The following is a 22,582-nucleotide window of genomic DNA, read 5'->3' as shown; positions in this document are numbered from 1 at the left end:
TTTGGGTTTTTGGGGTTCGAATGAAAATAGGGTCTATAATAGTATATTTATAGGCAAAATTTTCAGCTGAAATTTTGCCATAAATATTATTATTATTATCCCATTTATTATTCTCATTAATAATTAAAACACCTTTTAATTATTAATCCTTTTTCTAAACACTTTAGAAATAATTCTCTCTCTTGATTTAATTTCCAAAAATTAAATCCTTTAATTAATAATATTAAGAACTTTTCTTAATTAATTTATAATCAATTAAATCTCATTTAATCAATTATTAAATTTTTCCAATTAATTATTTATTTCATAAATAAATAATTATCAGCCATTATTAATTAATTCCTCCACCATTAAATCATTCTCTTTTTATGGTGTGACCTTGTAGGTTCAATATTAAGCCGGTAGTAGAAATAAATAATAATAAAACTATTTTATCATTATTTATATAAATTCTCTAATTTAATAAATATGATTAATTAATTAATCATATTTATTCTACATCGTGAGGGATACTTCTCAGCATATCGCGACTATCCGGATAATATGAATTCACTGCTTAGAATACCAAGAACCTATTCAGTGAATAGTTACCGTACAATAAACTCCTTCTACCCTACAATGTCCCGATTAAATACAAGGCATGGATCTCGTGTCAAGCCTATCTAATTCAATCACTTGCTTACCAATTACTATGCTTAGTTCTATGCAAATTAGAAACTCCTTTCTAATTTCATTCACTCTGGCCAGAGATTCCTGAACTAGCATAAGTGGATCAGCCTTGAACATTTGCTTCCTTCACTGGAAGGGGTAGATCCTATATTGATCATACACTATCTTCGTGTACAAATTTCTATACCCAGTAGAGCCCTAATAATTGTCCCTGGAGACTAAGAACTAAACTAAAGCATAGTTCAGTGTACACAAGATGACTATGATGACCTCAAGTCTAAGGATACTTGTATAATTATCACTATGTGAACAACTGCTGACACGTGAGTGAACTCCATCAGTTGTTCAGCTGTGCGAGTCATGTTCAGTGAACTTATTCTATAATAAGCACCTACATACTAGCTATACTGTCACCACACAAATGTCTATGATAACAGACATCCTTCATAATGAAGCAAGTATAGTATGTACCGATCTCTGCGGATTATTAATTACCAGTTAGTAATCCTACGACCAGGAACTATTTAAGTTTAGAGTTATCATCTTTTAGGTCTCACTATTATGATCTCATCATAATCCATAAAAAGCTTTACTCTAAACTATGGTATATCATATTTAAACACTTAAATAGATAAAGCCTGTAATAAAAACAAAACAAGTCTTTTATTAATATCAATGAAATCAAAACAGATTACATAAAAGTTATTCCTAAATCCTCATACATGATTGGATTTAGGACATATTCCTTTCAATCTCCCACTTGTACTAAAGCCAATCACTCTGGTATCTAATACCCATCTAGTCTTTATGACGATCAAAGTGACTTTCAGAAAGTAGCTTTGTGAGTGGGTCTGCTATGTTGTCATGTGTGTCAATTCTAATTCAATACAATATAAAAAATGTTACCGCGCCCCCACTTACCCTTTTGTAGACGCATGATTCATCTGCGTTTTTGATAAAATCAAACTCTTTGATTGTCTTATCAAAACGGATATTCCATCTATGATAAGCTTGCTTTAAACCACATATGGTTCGCAGTAGCTTACACACTAGGTTTTCATTTCCCTTGGAAAGAAAATCATCTGGCTTTTTTCCAGATCTCATAGTCGTAGTAAGCAGCAATTGCAAGCAAAATCCGAACTGATTATAACAGGGCTACAGGTAAAAGGTTTCATCAAAGTCAATCCATTGCCTTTGTTTGAATTCTTTTGCCACAAGCCTGGCCTTAAAGGTCTCCACATGGCCATCTGCTCTAATCATTCTTTTGTATCCCGTATACATAGATTTCATTCCGGATTTCATGGCACTATGCCATTTCTCTGAGTCAACACTACTCATAGCCTCATTATAGGTTACAGGGTCGTCATCATCAATGATCGACAACTCATTGTCATTCTCAATGACAAGGCCATATTACCTCTCAGGTTGGCGAGACACTCTCCCTGATCTATGAATGGGCTGTTCCATAAAAGGTTGTTTAGTCAGAACAGGTGTTTCCACTTGATCCGTAGTAGTTTGTGCTTCTTGAACTTCATCAAGTTCAATTTTGCTCCCACTGTTTCCTTCAAGGATAAACTCCTTTTCCAAGAAGGTAGCATGTCTGAAGACAAACACTCGATGATCGTTATAAAAGTAATACCCTAAAGTCTCTATAGGATATCCCACAAAACTACATTTTACGGATCGAGATTCCAGCTTATCAGGGTCAACTTTCTTGAGATAAGTTGGACATCCCTAAATCTTAACGTGTTTAAGACTTGGTTTTCTTTCTTTCCATATCTCATACGAAGTTTGAGGAACAGATTTTGGAAGGTACCTTATTCAGTAAATATGCTGAGGTTTCCAATGCATAACCCCGTAGGAATACTGGAAGATTTGCATAGCTCATCATGGACCGAACTATGTCTAACAAAGTTCAATTTCTCCTTTCAGATACCAATCTGGAGGAGTCCACTGGGAGACTATACCATTTACTTTGAGATAATCTAGAAACACTCCATTAAAGTATTCACCACCTCGATCTAATCGAAGAATTATAATACTATGTTTGGTTTGTTTCTCCACTTCATACTTATACTCTTTGAACTTTTCAAAGGCTTCAAACTTGTGTTTCATCAAACACATATCCGAATCTAGATCTATCATCTATGAAAGTAATGAAGTATGAAAATCCACCCATGGCTTGCTTAGACATTGGTCCACATACATCTGTGTGTACCATTCCTAGCAAATTTGCAGTCCTCTCTCCATGTCTACTAAATGGAGACTGCAGTGCTACTATGAAGTGAGATTTTCATCATCCCTTTTCTTTTATTAGTTTGTTCAATCTGAAGTAAATTATGTCACATTTATACAGACCATTATTTAAATTACCACATCCATAAAGAATATTATCTCTAAGAATAGAACATTCATTATTCTTAATAATAAATGAAAATCCATCCAAGTCTAACATGGGAATAATATTCCTCACAATCGAGGGAACAAAATAACAATTATTTAAAACAATAGTCTTCCCCGTAGGCATATGTAAATGAAATGATTCTACTTCTTCAGCAACAACTCTTGCTCCATTTCCCATCAGTAGAATCACCTCCTCTTCCTCAAGAGTCCTACTTCTCCTTGGTCCCTGCAACAAATTGCAGATGTCAGAACCATAGGCGGTATCTAATACCCAAGTAGAAATTTGGCTTAATGACATATTCACTTCTATCATGAACATACCTGAATCAGAAGCGGCAGTCTCACTACCCTTCTTCTTCTTCAATTCTGCAAGGTAAACCTTGCAGTTCCTCTTCCAGTGCCCCACCTTGTTACAGTGAAAGCAAATAACTTTGCTCTTGGGGTCTTCAGCTTTTGGTGGAACCGGCGTTTTCTCACCTACTTTCTTCTTCTTGGAAGAGTTCCTCTTCCTTTTCTTAGGATTGGAACCTTCACCAATTAGAAGAACAGAACTCTTCTTAGGGGGAAAATTCAATTCCGCAGTCTTCAACATGTTGTGGAGTTCAGGCAGGCTGATATCCAACTTATTCATGTGAAAGTTCACAACAAACTGCGAGAACGAACTCGGAAGTGATTGCAAGACCAAGTCTTGGCTCAGCTCCCCATCCATGGCAAAACCAAGTTGTCCAAGACGTTCAATCAAATTGATCATCTTAAGTACATGGTCATTCACAGATGATCCCTCAGACATCCTACAACCGAACAGCTCCTTCTATATCTCATATCGAGCTGTCCTCCCTGCCACATCATATAACTCTTGTAGATGCATGAGGATAGTGTGAGCATCCATATGCTCATGTTACTTCTGTAGCTCAATGTTCATGGAAGCTAGCATGATGCATTGAGCAACATTTGCATCATCTATCCACTTACGATACACAACATGTTCATCATTATGTGCATCACTAGCAGGTTCAGTAGGCTTAGGTGAGTCAATCACGTATTCCAGCTTCTCAATCCTGAGAACAATTCTCAAGTTTCGAAGCCAGTCAGCATAATTAGGACCAGTCAATTTGTGAGCATCCAGTATGCTCCTGAGTGATAGTGCAGAAGACATAACGTACAAAGTAAATCTGTAAATGATAAACACATAACAACACTTAGCAAATATTCGATTCCATTTTAAAACACTACATGAATCGGGTCTTTATTCATAAGTGGCTCCCACTAGTTTACCTAATTTATTCAAACCCCTATGTGAAAAATTAAGCATTCATAATGCTAGTGGGAATAGGGATCCTACATTCCATTACACAACCCCGGCTGTAGCATGAACCGCCATGCAATGTTCAATAGGCAGACAACTCTTGTCAATTACATCTTATATTATTCCTTAATCAAACTTCAGCCTCTTGAATAATTGAGTCTCGGCTGTGGCACGACAAACTCAATATTCTAAGTCAAGTCTAACCCAACATTCCGTACAGTTGAATCAGTCCCCAAAGGCCCACGGCTGTAGCACGTACCGACCTTTAAATTCTTATTCAATGTACACATCTCTATGTAATAGACAAGTATTTCTTATTTCAAAATCAAAGCCCTCGGCTGTAGCACGAACTGACAATGATTCAAAAATAAGAACTACTTTCTATCATGTTGGAAGGCTATGACCGACACAAGCCCGTTGTATCATTGGCCAATTACTACTTGATATTATTTAATTTTAGAGGGATTATATTACGTTACAATCATAATCATATTATAAAGAGATTCTTCCTTTTAAATTAAATATTTCAAATCAATAATCAATAATCAGATGATTCCCAGATCGGGTGGAGCATTGTCAAGAGGCGTCACTTAATAACCCTTTCTTATAGATAGAAATCTGTTGTTGACAGAATCATCCTTTCTCTCATATCGAAAATTCATATTCAATTACGTGTTTCACAAACACAAGAATCTCATGATTGTATTCATAATATTGTTCTTAAGGTTATGAAACAATTTCACTATACTAGGTTGTCTAACAAACGCCTTATGTTCATTTAAGTTCACCTAAATCTATCATCACATGATAAACTAAGCATATATCACATATATCAACATGAATAAACATCAAGGGAGGCATGTTACATCATCTAGCATATCCGTCTAAGCATTATACATCTCTATGTATCACATGAAGTATTTAAAAGCAATTAAAAACAGTTAAAAACAGCTTTAAAACACTTTCGGAAATATAAATAGTTCAAAACTTTTATATAAACTAAAATTGATCACTCCATTAGATCCGTATCGGAAAAACGAATCCAACGGTATATTGCACGCCTAAAACGGAGTTACGAAACTCCCAGAAAATCAATTTTAATCTGGACAGTCGGGCTATAACGCATTACGGGAATGCGTTACAAGACCTGTAACGCATTCCGGTGATGCGTTACAGCCCTTTTAAGCCATTAAAAGGTGTAACGCATTCCGTCAATGCGCCACAGGGTGTAACGCATTCCCGGAATGCGCGACACCCCTTTTCTTTTCTTTTTTTTATTTTCTGCAGCAGCCGCCGTCCTTTGCTTTCCTCCTCGAACGTCATGCAGCCGTACCTGCTTCTGAGTCTTCTTCCGTGCAATCAACAGACAAGCAACACAGCAAGTACAAACATATATATATACTATATATACATATATTTACTTATTTAATTACGAATTTTAATTATAAGAACTTCAAAAATTCATAATAAAAAATCTATACATCATAAAATTATGAAAAAAATACCCAAACGATCTACAACACTTGTAGAACCCAGATCAACATTCAAAATTATTCTGAGAAACGATTTCTCATCAGACAAAATTAATCCATAATATAACTTGTAAAAATCATAATTAATTCATACAAGCACATAAAATTCTGAAATTTTTACCACAGATCTATATGCATACAACCTATGCTCTGATACCAATGTTGGATTTTAAACGCAGCGGGGGCATGGCAAAACACTTTTGTACATATAAAATTCAAATAAAAGCATACAGATCTTGAATAAAAATTCGAGGGATCAAATCTAACCTTTAAAATAATTCGGAGACAACGATCAGAGATCCTTAGCAGTTGCTCCTCAAGTGTGAAGCACTCCACCGGTATCCACCAAGAAAACGATGTTAAGGAGGAGGAATGAGGTGGAGAGAATTGGGTTTTCCAAACTTTTTGGGTTTTTGGGGTTCGAATGAAAATAGTGTCTATAATAGTATATTTATAGGCAAAATTTTTAGCTGAAATTTTGCCGTAAATATTATTATTATTATCCCATTTATTATTCTCATTAATAATTAAAATACCTTTTAATTATTAGTCCTTTTTCTAAACACTTTAGAAATAATTCTCTCTCTTGATTTAATTTCCAAAAATTAAATCCTTTAATTAATAATATTAAGAACTTTTCTTAATTAATTTATAATCAATTAAATCTCATTTAATCAATTATTAAATTTTGCCAATTAATTATTTATTTCATAAATAAATAATTATCAGCCATTATTAATTAATTCCTCCACCATTAAATCATTCTCTTTTTATGGTGTGACCCTGTAGGTTCAATATTAAGCCGGTAGTAGAAATAAATAATAATAAAACTATTTTATCAATATTTATATAAATTCTCTAATTTATTAAATATGATTAATTAATTAATTAATCATATTTATTCTACATCGTGAGGGATACTTCTCAGCATATCGCGACTATCCGGATAATATGAATTCACTGCTTAGAATACCAAGAACATATTCAGTGAATGGTTACCGTACAATAAACTCCTTCTACCCTACAATGTCCCGATTAAATATAAGGCATGGATCTCGTGTCAAGCCTATCTAATTCAATCACTTGCTTACCAATTACTATGCTTAGTTCTATGCAAATTAGAAACTCCTTTCTAATTTCATTCACTCTGGCCAGAGATTCCTGAACTAGCATAAGTGGAGCAGCCTTGAACATTCGCTTCCTTCACTGGAAGGGGTAGATCCTATATTGATAATACACTATCTTCGTGTACAAATTCCTATACCCAGTAGAGCCCTAATAATTGTCCCTGGAGACTAAGAACTAAACCAAAGCATAGTTCAGTGTACACAAGATGACTATGATGACCTCAAGTCTAAGGATACTTGTACAACTATCACTATGTGAACAACTGGTGACACGTGAGTGAACTCCATCATTTGTTCAGCTGTGCGAGTAATGTTCAGTGAACTTATTCTATAATAAGCACCTACATACTAGCTATAGTGTCACCACACAAATGTCTATGAGAACAGACATCCTTCATAATGAAGCAAGCATAGTATGTACCGATCTCTGCGGATTATTAATTACCAGTTAGTAATCCTACGACCAGGAACTATTTAAGTTTAGAGTTATCATCTTTTAGGTCTCACTATTATGATCTCATCATAATCCATAAAAAGCTTTACTCTAAACTATGGTATATCATATTTAAACACTTAAATAGATAAAGCCCATAATAAAAACAAAACAAGTCTTTTATTAATATCAATGAAATTAAAACAGATTATATAAAAGTTATTCCTAAATCCTCATACATGATTGGACTTAGGACATATTCCTTTCATAAGCCGTGTACCCTGAAAGGCTAGGAACGCTATCTACTACTAGCAATCCTATCAAAATTGGTGACAAGTCACTCAGCCTTCTTCAAGGTCTACATCTAGTCACTAATCTCTCAGTCACTATCACTGCGAGTGAGGTCACGCACCCTCCTCATCGCTCCTGCAATCATCATCTCTGCATCAACTACCGGGATGTATCCTCCCACTGATGTCATCCTCATCTGAACCCTGGTACGGAGCTCGATCCCATCGATCTCTCTACGGGCTATGGCTGGGGAAGCAGCTCTGAAATCTCCGGGGTATCCTAGTCGGGTGGCTCTCTCAGCTGTCAGTGTCTGGCGTAACTCAGCAATGCGGGCAGACGCCGCTGTGATCTCAGCGTTAAGTTGACTCACTACCCAGTCGTGTACGGCTACATGCATGGTCGCCGGTGGTGGTAGTGGTGAATCTGGGTCGCTAGAGGATATGTCATGGACCTCATGGAACTGTGCGCGTATCGCTTCCTCATCATCGTCATCAGTATAGGACATAGGGCTCTGGATCCCTGGGGGTGGTGTAGGAGAGCGAATAGCCTGGTGTGGGTACATCTCTACATCTCTCCATACTACGCCATTAGCTACGGGGACAGGAAGCTCAGTCTCCTCCTCTAGGACATCCTCAGTAGGGTCATCGTCTGAATCATCAATGGGTGGGCTCTCTGGCTCGGGAATAGGGTTATGCTCAGGAATCATGACATCATCAACAGGGTCAACCTCCCTCCTAGGCTCCACTGGTACCTGACACAATAGGCAAGGTGTTACTAACTTAGAGTTGGAATTCCCTTGAGGGTAAAACAGTAAAGACTACCCGTGTAGCCCGACGACGAACTCGACTTGAGCTCTAATTGATTGTTTTATTATTCTTAGGTCTACATATTTTATATCCTATCATTTCCAAGATTTGATAACCTAAGGCTCTGATACCATTTCTGTGGCACCCCAAAACCCGGGGTCAGGAGTCTCGGAAGCCACGCTATCTAAACTTACACAACTCACACTACGATATGTAAATACTCACGCTTCACGACCCCACACTTAACACACACACACTACAGGTTATTTTCTTGGAAACGAACCATCATTACTAGAGAAATTTTATTACAACCCAAATATAATTAGTCTTACCGGGGGTGACCTTTAAGTAAGGTTAATCCGCCGGCCGAATATACGTTTCTTATTTCTTATCTTACATAAACCATACTTATAAATAAGCCGAACTATAAACAACTGAAAACTAATACAGCTTATTCCGACTACCTGAGGTACTGCACCAAACAATCTACGAAACAGCTGGCCATTTCCTACCCATTTCCTGGCTGTGGTTCTCTTGGCAGACATCTTGATTCACTGTTGTATTGTGTCAATTTAAGAAAACAAGTGTGAGCTAAGATGCTCAGCATAATAATGTACAGTATGAAAATGACTGTATAATAACATCATATATTATATATATGTTTTATTTAAAAGTAGATTTCTTGGTGTCCCACACATTCTTATGAAAACAATTCTTTTAAGGGGGTTTTATAACCTGCGAATACCTTAATAGTAATCCCAGCACCTAGGCTTGGGTTACGGTATTGCATATAAATTTCAATTGGAAGAGTTTGGACATCTCACAGGAGCCACTGTATACGATGATCAGTCGTCCTACGGAAGTAACCTTCTTTACTAGTAAAAGGACGAATATCGTCATCTCTCGGGTATCACCCTGGCCGCATTCGGGCTACGTGTCCCATTTTCGGGTATGCACATACTTCACAAGTTCCTGAGTACATAAAGTACCTTCACCTGCGGTACCTTTGGTAGCCCATCCAGCACACGTAGTACCAGAGTCTACCCCTCCATTGTCCTTCAACAGAATTCTATCAATCTCGGGAAGTTGAACCACATCGAAGTTCCCCAAGCGTTTTGCTTGTTGATAGAGATAGTTTATCTTTTTAAATATAAGTGTACATATATGTATATATGTACTTTCGAGAATTTCGGAGGAAGTACTAGGGATGTGAGTTGACCGTTGTCAACAGATAATTAATAAGGGGAAAAGTTTCTTCTTGAAACTATATTTAATATAACAATAAGTCAGAATAATATTCACCGACGATCTGAAATTATTCGAATAATACTTCTAAATTAGAAGGTATATCAGGATCTATGATCTTTCAACCAATAACAATCCTTAATAAATAATCATTACTTAAATAGTAGTCTATAAATAATTAAATGATAATTGATATTAATTATACCTCGAATGAGTTATTCTCTAAAAGATTTATTTAAATAGTATTCCTCAACTAGTTTGTGTTTACATAATTAATAATCTATCATGATTAATCGGATTTGAAATAAATAAACGTTTAAGTATACTACTCCTATAATAAAGGAATACGTATATAATATTTAATATCCGAATCAATAAAATATAGTTAAGGGAATATGCTCGTTGGGAAATCGTTTTAAAAGTTCGAGGTGTTTTAATGTTTCGTAAGTGGACGATGAGTCCCTTTAAAATGTATTATTATGGACTTATATCCGCCCTATAATATCTCCGGAACGATTCCCGGGTTTTATCTTAAATCCCGACCGACCCTCGGTCTTATATAATACATTACGCTTAAAGCGAAATAACATTTCACGATATATACTTAGCGTACAACATCGCTATATTATGCGAAAATTCAAAAACTACGTATCATGGCAAACATGGTATTTAAGCGATGATAGTAAAACAATCCTTTCACAACACAACAGTAAAAATGGAGTTGGGTTTGTAAACTTGCCTGGGTATCTCGAGGTGGAGGATGCTCTAGGTTCCGCTCGGAAATCTATAACCATAAACACAATTCATTTCGTTAGGTTCCGTCCTAACTGATGGTAACTCGTACTCATGTGCTACTCATTATACACCCTCTCAATTCATACTACCCTTAACATTTATTTTAAGTCATAAACACTTTATGGTCACTTCATTTTGCTAAGTATCTTAGTTCATTCTCAATATCGACGTCGGCTCCGCTTAAGGATTCTTACGGTTTCTACTCGTGCGGTCTCGGCTCCGACATTTTTATAAAATTGAGAAATCATTATTTTCACTTGAAATTTTTATGACAGTTAGTAAACTCCATATGTTACTCTCTGTAAAAATTTCATGATTTATGAATACATTTAAGTCTATCCTTTATATTTTCAAAATTCGTGATTCGTAGCAGTTTTTGTCGCGTAAAACACTTTTACTAAAAAGATCATAACTTTTGATCTGTAAATCGGAATTAAGCGATTCAAGCGCCTAAACGATCCTTATAAAATTGTCTATATTAAAAAAAGGTTATTTCTCAAGAATCTACAGTTTACAACTTCGAGACTTTCTGCAGAAACTTAAAGTTACGGTTTGTTGGTTTTAACGAAGTTATGTTTACGATCGGGGTTTTGTTTACGCCTTAACTATCAACACAACCACCAACAATCATCATACCATCATCAACACACAAACTCCTCTCAAGAACATCATGTTCTTGAGGCAACAACAACCAACGTTAAATCTACTTAACTTAATCATCAAGATTTCATCAACAACACTTAGTAAGCTAGGTTTACTAACACCCACTAAATGGATCTTAAACATGAACCTTAAATAAAGTTAGGCCAAAGATTTTTACCTTTCTTGAAAGCTTGAGATGTGTTCTTGAAGATGGTGGAGGCTTGGAAGTACTTGGTATGATTTTTGAAACCTAAAACCACCATTAAAATCAAGAAACCAAAGAGAGGTTATTATTCACACTATTCACTAGTGAGTTTCTTGAATTTATTCCACCCATCAAACCTTGATAAAAAGAGATGAAAGATTTTTCTTACCTTAGTTTAGTTTCTAGGAGGCTTGGGAAATAATTGTGGGATTTTACAAGAACTAGAGCTTGGAGTTTTGAATTGCAATTTCCCTATTTTCTTCAAAATAGCCGAATGGGAGCAAATGGGGGTGGGGGGTATTTATAGCACTTGGTTGCTTCTCTTGGATGATTTCTAGGTTGCTTCTTGGAAGGTGACTTGATATCTTTTCAAGTTGATCTTTATTCTTCCTAGGATAGCTTTAGGTTTATTCCTTGTCTCCAAATCCATGGACATATCTTTGTAGCTTGCTAGCTTACAAGCTAAACTACAAGGTTAGCTCCTTAGCACACTATTTGCTAGCTAGCTTGGTCATCCTAGGGTTAGCTCACTATTTGATGAAGTAACCATGGTTACTTCCTTATCATGGTTTAGTTAGTGCGTTACGTTTAATTAATCGTTTACGCGTTCGCTCGGTTACTTAAACGTTCTCCGCAATACTTATTCGTAAATGGTTCGCAATGTAATTCTTTTCGTATTTATTCCTTATATTTTTATTTATCCTAATTGAATATAAATCCGTAGGATTTTAATCTCGTAATTATATTGTGATTCCCGTAGTCCTTGATAAGTCATAATTACGGTCGTTTTTCAAAGTTCGTTTTCTTCGAAAACTAATAGCGTTTACATACACTCATTTGGTACGTATAGTTGTAATATCGATTCTGAAACTCATTTTCTTATGCACTATATAGTGTGGGCTCAAAAGTTTTTCCCGTCTGTCAGGGTTACTATTCATTAAACGTTTTACAGGGTCTCAAAAATTCGAGTTATTACAATTGTAATATTTTATTATAATACTTAATAATCTGTATAATAAACACAATAGGTAGTTTGTCTTTGAAAATATTTAGAGCACATTAATCTTATAAAACTTAAAAATATAAATTACGAATAATTTTTGAATAGGTAAGTCGATTAAAAATATTTTTGAATAGATAATTTTACACATTTATATTGTATTTAAGGATAAATATTCTATGTGTTTTGCTTAATTTGATAAAATGGAAAATTACGGACTTTTAAATAATTTAGCGCACATGAGTCCTATAAAATATAAAAACTAGGAAGAAATATAATAATAATAATAATAATAATAATAACTATTAAAATTCAAAATTGAAATACAAATCTTATAAATTATATTTAAAAGTACTATGAAAAGTAGGTGTAAAGTATTTTTTTCAAAATTATTACTAGAACCGAAAAATTATAAAATATTATTAAGTAAAATACAAATCTCAAACAATTTTTCAATTCATGATTAAACTTTATAATATATATATATATAAAAGAAAAATGATTATATAATGATATGATTAAAATATTCTTTTTACAAATTTATAATATAAAAAAAAATCAAACAATGAAAGAAATAAACTAAACTATAATACATATGTTATATTTTACGTTATTAATGTCTAATATAAAAATACAATAATATGATCATCATGTAAATAAAGTGATTTGAATAATAAAAATAATAGTATTTTTTATAAAAGATATTGATATTAAAAAATAAATAAACCAACTCATTTTGTCAAAAAACAATCTTAGATAAAAACTGGTTATAATTTGATTATCATCACTATAATATTATAATTAGGACATCACCCCTATGTAATCATCATCATGTAAATAAAGTTATTAGAATTAAAAAAATAATAGTATTTTTGGTAAAAGATATTTATATCAAAAAGTAAATAAGCCAACTTATTTTTTCAAAAAATGGTTCTTATATAAAAAATTATTTATAAATTTTTATGTGCATGTTATAATGTGTAAAATTAATTTTTTATATTATTAAATAATGAAAACATTTACTATATATTTTGTTATGAATGTTACAAATTCTATAAATAATAAATTTTGAAAAGAAATATAATAATTATAAAAAATCAATACAACTTAAAATAAAATACAATTTTAATAAAATAAAAAAATACCCTATAATAAATTGCAAAGTATTATTAAATGTTATTACAAAAACCGATTAATATATTATACAAAGGTTGTTGTGATAAAGTATAAAAATGTAATAATAACTAAATATATAAGTATAAATTATTTAAGAAATATGAAAATTTAAGGAATAAAATTTTTCTATTAAAATTTAGTAAAGTAAAGAAAAATTATAGATTTCAAAATTTTTATAAAAATAGTTAGAATCATCACGCGGATAAAGCTAGTTAATCTATAATGTAATCAGGGTTATTTGTTATTATCAAGTAGTGATGAGTCAAATATGAGGGCACGTGGACCAAGTTAATTCAAGACATGCCTGATACGCCTTTAACATCGCAAAACATCGCAAGTGACGAATGATATACTCCATCCGTCCCAATTTATTTGTCTTATTTGATTTTTTACGGTCAAATTGATCAAATTTTGACCGAAAATTTCATATAGTATAATATCGAAAATACTTATAAAATTTATATCATTCGAACGTATGTTTAATGTACTTTTATATGTATATTTTAATTTTTCAAAGTAATGAAAGAATGAGTTTTTATTTACGGTTAAAGTTGAGTCAATTTGACCATCAAAAGTCAAACAAGACATATAAATTGGAACGGAGGGAGTACAATTTAATGTGTTATAGATTATCTAAGATGGCAATGTAGTGCTGACTTGTTAACAACTTGTGCATTTATATGACAGTGAAGACTCCATTTAGAATGTTGGGTAAATATTTTAACGGTTTTTTTAATGTGTGTTATTGGGCACACATTAGTCACTAACTCCAATAAAAATAAGCTCTTTTTATTGGTGGAATTGATGTGAATGCAGGGGGACATTAACATTTATTATTCAACCACCAATAAAAATAGCCCATTTATATGAGAGTTAGTGGCACACCATATAAAATCCCATGTTTTAATTCTAAAAGAAGACCTATGGGCTCAAGTTTAATAAACGCATCTTCTTGTCAATGACATTTTCCGAACAATAGCAACATTCTGTTGGCTATTTTCAGTTATTTTTATTTCGATTTGCAGTGATTTCAATCATCTGCATATGAGATATTAAGTCTGCATTGCAGTGCCTGTTTTCAGTTTTGTTTTTTGTATATATTTTTTAAATAAATATTAATTTACTTTGGCAGATGTTATTTTGAACTCAAATCTTGATTATTAGTTTTTGAGTTAAAAGATGTCCTGTAACTCCTAATTGAGTTTTGTTTTGGATTTTAAAATTATAGAGTTTTTAATAAGATACACAAAGTAAATGATAAATTTTTTCTCTCCATATTCTGTGAGAGGTAGTTTTCTCTCCGAACTGTCAATCAGTTTCGTGTGAGTTTTTTAGCATGGCAAGATATCAGAAGATCGATGACCAATTGACGAATCTTAACGTGGATGAAGAGGAGAATGAAGATCTGGTTCTAGGAGGTGATATCGAGGAAGAGATTGACAAGTATGAGTTATGTCTTGTAGGTCGGTTTCTAACGGAAAAAAACATCAACACCAGAGCCATGAGGTCCAAGCTAGCGGATGTGTGGAAGCCAAAAATGGGGATAAATATAAAAGAATTGGAAACAGGTATTTTTCTTTTTCAATTTTTTCATAAGGAGGATAAGGCATGGGTTATCAATGCAGGTCCATGGAGTTTCAATAACGCCATGCTGTTAATCGAGGAGATACCGGAAGGTGAGGAACCATTGAAAGTGCCTCTATGGACGCTGAATATGTGGATTCAGATATATGACCTACCCAGTGGATTTATGACGGAAGCTGTGGGTGTGCAACTTGGGAATTTCTTTGGTACGTTTATTACGTATGATAATAAAAACAACAACAGCATCTGGAGAGAGTATATGCGTATTAAGGTACGAATTGACGTTAGAAAACCACTAAAAAGGAAGAAGAAAATAAAGAGGAAGAATGGGTCAGAGTTTGTGGTGTCATGCAAATATGAACGGCTGGGTGACTTTTGTTTTGCATGTGGTCTAGTCTCCCATACGGAGAGATTCTGTAGACGTACATTGGATAGCAGAGGAGAGGGTTCATCCAAGGAATGGGGCACATGGCTGCGTGCACCGTCACGGCGTGGTGGGGGTCAGAGTGGTAGCAAGTGGTTGAGGGAAGAAGATGATGCGGATTGGGCGGCAAGATGTGGGAGAGATAACAATATTCCGTATTCCGGATTGGGTGGTGAGTTTACGTGGGAAAAAAGCAAAGGGAGTCCAAATTGGGTTAGAGAGCGGCTTGACAGGGCATTTGCAAATTCTGAATGGTGGCAGAAGTTCCCTCTCTATAAGTTAACTGTTGCTCATGTTATCAAATCTGATCATGATCCAATAATTATGGAACCTATTTGTATAAATCATTCGAGGAAGCAATTTAGATTCAAGTTCGAGAATACTTGGTTAAGTGAACCAAACTTTAAGAAAGAGGTCACGGAGTATTGGAAATCTCTACCAGTTATGCACATGCTTCCAAAGCTTTTGTCTGCATCTTCTTTTCTGGCGAAATGGGGTAGGAATTTTTTTCATAAATTCAGGGATAAAGTAAAAAAACAGAAGGAGGCTTTGGATATGCTAAAAGACAGGATAGATGATGTAGGGATCCAGCAGTATTTTGCAGAGAAGAGTAAGTTAGATGACTTGTTATTCCACGAAGAACAATATTGGAGACAACGGGCTAAATCATTTTGGTTGACTGAAGGTGATACGAATTCGAAATTCTTTCACTCTGCAGCAACGAAGAGGAAAAAGAAGAATCATATTAATCATTTGATTAACGAGGAGGGACAGCAAGTAACGGAGAAGGAGGGCATGAATGAGATGGTGGTAGACTACTTCAGAAATGTATTTGCTTGTGGGAATGATGTTGATGAACAGGAGCTATTAAACGAAGGGAGGGTGATCACTGATGAGCATAATATTAAACTTACTGCAGACATAACGATCGAGGAGTTATCTGAGGCGATTCGTCAGATGCACCCTGACAAATCTGCAAGACCTGATGGTTATAGTCCCGCATTTTTCCAGCACTTCTGGGATATTCTTGGTCCAGAGATTTTTAAGTGTTGTACTGAATGGCTGAAGGAGATATCGTTTCCAGCAACTTTAAATGACACTACCCTTGTGTTGATTCCTAAAAAAGAGAATGCGGAGAAGTTGACTGATCTTAGGCCTATTGCACTTTGCAACGTGCTTTATAAGATATTGGCCAAAGTACTAGCCAATCAACTGAAAGTTATTCTACCTGGTGTAATTTCAGAAAACCAAACTGCCTTCGTACCAGGCAGAAACATTTCAGACAATGTTTTAGTCGCGTTTGAACTGCTCCATCATATGAAGAGAAAGAATAGGGGTTCAGAAGGGGAGGTGGCACTAAAACTCGATATTTCAAAGGCATATGATAGGGTCAGGTGGGATTATTTAAAGAATCGAATGAAGGATATGGGATTCTCGGAGAGATGGGTGAAGTGGATTATGCTATGTGTCAGATCAGTGAGTTATATGGTTAATTTTAATGGTCAGTTAGTAGGGCCAATCATTCCAAGGCGAGGGTTGAGACAAGGAGATCCATTATCTCCTTATCTATTTTTATTCTGTGTTGAAGGTCTTTCTCACTTGATCAACAATGCTGTTGAGGGTGGTTCAATAACGGGAAGCCAGATTGCTGCTAACGCCCCAAAGACCACTCATTTACTCTTTGCGGACGACAGTTTTCTGTTTTTTAAAGCCACGGAGGGAGAAGCTGTTGAAGTAAGAAATTTGCTGAATAAATATGAAAGTAACTCTAGGCAAGCAGTGAATTATCAGAAATCGGGGATTTTTTCCAGTGCCAATGTGAGAATGGATAAACAGGTTGAAATCAAGCGGACACTGGGAGTAAGTAATGACTTGGGTAACAGTAAGTACTTAGGGCTTTCATCACTCATTGGTCGTGCTAAGAAGTCGGTTTTTAACTTTATTAAGGAAAGAATTTGGAGGAAGGTTCAGGATTGGAGTCACAAAAATCTGTCTAAAGCTGGGAAAATTGTGATGATCAAAAATGTGGCTCAATCTATCCCTGCGTATAGTATGTCCTGTTTTCTTATCCCAAAATCGTTATGCACAGAAATAGAAAGGTTAATGAATGGTTATTGGTGGGGATCAGGTGGTAATAATGCAAAAGGAATTCGATGGTTTGGCTGGAACAAAATGGCGGGGAGTAAATGCAAGGGGAGACTGGGGTTCCGTGATTTACATGGGTTTAATCTAGCTCTGTTAGGGAAACAGGTGTGGAGGATATGCAGCAACCCAGATTCATTGGTGGCACGTCTCTTTAAAGCCCGTTACTTTTTAAGTAATCATATTCTGAATGCAAAGAAAGGTTCAGGGTCAAGTTTTGAGTGGAATGGGATTTGGGAGGCTAAAGAACAGTTAAAGAAGGGTTTTCGTTGGATTCTGGGAGATGGCAAAGACATAAGAATTTTTCATGATCCTTGGTTAAGGGGCAAGGGGGATTATTGTGTGGAGGATAATCATTTGAATGGTATTAGAAATGAGAGTGTAAGCTGTTACTTCCGTCCTCAAACCAATGATTGGGACGTGCATAAGGTACAGCGAGATTTTCATGATTCTGATGTTCAGTTAATTCTTCAAACAAGGATACCTCAAAACAGGGCCAGAGACAAAGTAGCCTGGATGGCTTCCAACACTGGGGAGTATTCAGTGAAAACGGGGTATCAATTATGGTTGTCTCAGTTTCCAGATAATATAGAATCCAACAACTCGACAGGATGGAATAAGTTGTGGAATTTACGTGTTCCACACAAGGTCAGAACCTTCTTATGGCGTTTTTGCACTAATACTATTCCTGTTAGAAATCTGCTAAGAAGCAAAGGTGTTAACACAACAATAATGTGTCCATTATGTAATGTGGACGTGGAACACTTGCTTCATGTCTTTTTTGATTGTCGATTTGCTTCTGAGTGTTGGAGCAAAGCAGGTATAGTGTATGATATGCAAAGGGTTGAAGAAGCTCCACCATAGCTGCTGGATAGAATTAAAAATGAGAATGCTGAGACTTGTGAGCTGATTGCAAAGGTTCTGTGGGGGATATGGTTTGCGAGGAATCAGAAAGTTTGGGAGGGAAAGAATATCACGCCTTCTGTTACGCTGGAAATCAGCACGAAGCAAATAAAGGAATGACAAGAAGCGAAGAAAAGGAAATATGTACTCAATACTGTGACAAGAAGAGATGACAGGCAGGAGGACATGAAGTGGTCACCTCCTTCTAGAGGTTGCTTTAAATTGAATGTGGACGCTTCAGTAGTGATGGGTGATTCTTCGTATGCTGTAGGGATGGTGATCAGGGATGACAAGGGAAGGTTTGTACAAGGCAAGAACATGCGGTTCTTAGGGATGGTTACAGTATTGGAGGCTGAGGCGAGAGGTGTACAGGTGGCGCTTAAATGGCTTGAGGAGCTTAATTTAAGAAACGTAACCATAGAGTGTGACTCAGAGGGGGTGGTGAAAGCTGTCAACAATGGTACTCAGTATTATCTGGAAGTTGGTCATGTATTTGAATGGTGTCGAGTAAGGCTAGGGAGTAGAGTATATTTCTCTCTTTGCCATGTTAAGAAGCAAAAAAACCAATTGGCTCATCTTATGGCTAGAGTACAATGTTTGGTTAATTGCTATAATGTGTTCTTGTCTCCTCCAGAGTTGTTGTTGGAGACATTATCTTCTGATTATTCTGTTTAATGAAATTCATTTACCTTCAAAAAAAAAAAATTATTGAGTTTTATAAATGAACCAAGTATCTATCAGTTTGTAGATGGTATTCAAATTTTTAGATTATCTATGTCCTAGATTTGTTTTCCTTTTAGAGGTGCTTTTTCTGGTGTTTCCGGCTGCATCTTTATAAAGCCCAGCTGAAAAATAAAAAATTTAGACAATGTTTTAACATTGCAATGTGTGATTTTGTACTCAAAGTGGTACTACCTTGTTGCATTTTTATACCCCTTTGTTTGTGTAAAACTGCAAATATGTTACTCCTATATTTTCTGTTAGGGAAAAAGACATTTTTATAGCATAAATATTGGTTGTCTTGAAAATATCCAACACCATTTTATGAATACTTTCTTTCTTGTTTTTGTTTATTTTTTCTTTTGATTTGGTAATAAACAATTATAAATTTTAAAACAATTTTTTATAAATTCTGGTAAAATAAAAATACATTAATTTTAAAGTCATAAATTGTATATTTCTATATCAGCTAAATTATAAGAATTAATAAGTTGCTGATTTTTTTGTTAATAATTTTTACTCCTTTTTTATCATGATCGTCCTAAATATTAATAGTTTTCACTCTTTTTAATTATTGCCACCTTGATATGAGTTTGCTAGGTATAGTTCATGTTAAGTTAAATTATTTCACTATTTTATAAAGTTCGTTGTGACTTGTGATAGAATGTGAAAAAAGAAGTTAACAGGTTAAAAAGCAAAAAAAATAGTAAGTTTATTTGTTTTTTTGGCTAATAGCTCATTCAAATACTCATCCTTGTATTAATATTTGAGGAATGAAATCCAGATTCAATTTTTTTATTTATCTAAACATATTATTTGGCCAAATCAAAATTTTTAAGTAAAAACCAAGTTTCCAAAGAACCCATAAAAAATATTTGTATTATAAAATAAATTTGAGATTACTTATAACACAAAGTATGGATTCTAAATTCTGAAAACAGGCCCGCAAGAATTGGTTCAGTTGGTTAAAGAGAGGAAAATTGTCCTCTTGGTCACAGGTTCGAATCCCACGGGAGGAGAATTTATGATTATGTCTCCTGAGTCAGAGCATGTCGCTTAAAGGCTATTGCGTGAGCCCGTAGGGTTTACCCAGTGCGCACCCGAAGGGTAGCGGCTGCGAGTTACCTACGATAGATTAAAAAAAAAAAAAAATTCTGAAAACAGTGTTTACAATATATAAAATTCCCACGGATTCTTTACGGGTATACGCAAACATCATTATTTTAATTTTTTTAATAATTTCAGCTAACTGACAGAATATATACTTCACTAATCCCGTTAATTGCAAAAGACGCCAACATCTAACGCTGTACCGGTAATAGTAGTACACATGCAATCATTTCAAATCTTCACCTATAATATTCAAAATTCAGGTTCACATTTTGCACAAAGATCAAACTCTAGGTAAATATTCTGCATTTTACTCTTGGACGGCACATCCTGCTGCTTTATAGTTGCCTAGTTGGTGTTTGAATGAGAGATGGTAAATATATAATTAATTGGCCGTTTATAACTCATTTTTATGTTCATTTTTACGATTTAAATCTACATTATTTTCCTGTTAACATGCACCTCATAAAATGAATTTCGCTTGTATTTTCACCCCACGGACGACTTTCCATCCAAGATGACCGTTAACTTTAACGGAAGCGGTGGCATTTCAGTAAATTACTAATTAAAACAGAAGAAAATAAGAGTAATTGGCATTTTGTAATCCACTTTTTCGGGCAATTTTTCAATTCGGGTCTATATTATGTTTCCTTACAAGTTGCACCTTTAACTTTGAATTTCACTTTGTTTTACACCCCTGGACCGTTTTTAACTTTTATAATGGTAAATCGGAAATTTCTGGTCTCCAAGAACAAATCCCCGGATCCTTTGATTTCGCAATCCAAACCTATAAATAAATACATGAATCGATTGCAAATAACAAGCAAAAAGCTATCTATAATATCAAATTTAATGAAAAATGCCTGAAAATCAAACCCTCAATTCGAAATAAAAATCCTAAAATCAAGTTTAATTTTTATTTTAGCGAATATGGATCGGCATATTAAATATTCGATCCAAGATTCGATCTAATAAAAAAATCCAATTATAAATTAAGCGAATATTTAATAGGTCGATCCATATTCGCTAAAATAAAAAATTAAACTCGATTTTAGGGTTCTTATTTCGAATTGGGGGTTTGATTTTCGGGTTTTTTCATGAAATTTGATATTACAGATAGCTTTTACTTGTTATTTGCAAATGGGGCTTATCATTCGGTTGGTTCGGTCCGGACCAAACCGAACCGAATAGAGAGAAAAATTGAATTATCATATTTTCTTGGACCGAACCGGACCAAAATTGTATTATAGACCGAACCGAACCGAAATAATTCGGTCCGGTTTTTAATCGAATGGACCGAATTTTTTTTAAAAAAAATTGTATTAAAAATTTCAAACCAAAAAATATGAAATTTAAAATATAATTAAAGTAAGGCGACATGTAGAGTTCTAAGAGTGTATAAATATAATTAAAAATTAAAAATTATGATTATAATTTTTAAAATATATGTAAAATATATAATATAAAATTATAGTATTTATAATTTGGTCTATTCGGTCTATTCGGTCCGGACCGGAATAGATTTTAAAGAACCAGACTGAACCAAATTTTATTTCGGTTTAATTGGTCCGGACAGAATAGATCGAGTTTCTGAAAAATCAGGACCGAATCAAATCGAATTAGTATAGTTCAGTTCAGTTTTTCGGTTTCGGTTCGATTTTGCTCAGTCCTATTTGCAATCGATTCATGTATATATTTGTTAGTTTGGACTGAGAAATCAAAGGATCTGACGATTTGTTCTTGGAGACCAGAAATTTCCGATTTTACTCCTGATATAAAAGTTAAAAACAATCCACGCATTGCAAAACAAAGCGAAATTCAAATTTGAAGGTGCAACTTGTAAAGAAACATAATATATACCTGAATTGAAAAAATACCCAAAAAAATGGGTTACAAAATGTCAATTACTCTTATTTTCTTTTGATTTAATTAGCAATTTACTGAAATGACCCTACTTCCGTTAAAATTAACAATCATTTGAATGGAAAGTCATCAATAGGGTAGAATTAGAAACGAAATTAATTTTATGGGTTGTAGGTTAACAGAGAAAATAATGTAAAACCAAATCG

The 22,582-nt window shown here is 34.4% G+C and overlaps 2 protein-coding genes across 2 annotated transcripts; both read left to right on the top strand.

Annotated features, from left to right (window-relative positions):
• The first annotated feature begins 14,966 nt into the window (after window positions 1–14,966).
• Window positions 14,967–18,644, top strand: LOC141659976 (uncharacterized). Its single transcript, XM_074466927.1, has one exon. It carries the CDS (start codon window positions 14,967–14,969, stop codon window positions 18,642–18,644), a length of 3,678 nt encoding a protein of 1,225 aa, XP_074323028.1.
• Window positions 18,645–18,869: 225 nt separating this feature from the next.
• On the top strand, window positions 18,870–19,358 carry LOC141659975 (uncharacterized). The gene has a single exon (XM_074466926.1). It carries the CDS (start codon window positions 18,870–18,872, stop codon window positions 19,356–19,358), a length of 489 nt encoding a protein of 162 aa, XP_074323027.1.
• The last annotated feature ends 3,224 nt before the right edge of the window (window positions 19,359–22,582 follow it).

The sequence above is a fragment of the Apium graveolens genome, chromosome 5, assembly GCF_009905375.1.
Source record: "Apium graveolens cultivar Ventura chromosome 5, ASM990537v1, whole genome shotgun sequence".
Lineage (NCBI taxonomy): Eukaryota > Viridiplantae > Streptophyta > Magnoliopsida > Apiales > Apiaceae > Apium > Apium graveolens.
The sequence above is the reverse complement of the archived record's forward strand: the minus strand, read 5'-3'. Positions and strand labels throughout refer to the sequence as shown.

What these genes read in the sequence shown, in the direction of transcription:
- LOC141659975 (XM_074466926.1), top strand. Translation starts at nt 18,870, where the DNA reads ATGAAGTGGTCACCTCCTTCTAGAGGTTGCTTTAAATTGAATGTGGAC.
- LOC141659976 (XM_074466927.1), top strand. Translation starts at nt 14,967, where the DNA reads ATGGCAAGATATCAGAAGATCGATGACCAATTGACGAATCTTAACGTG.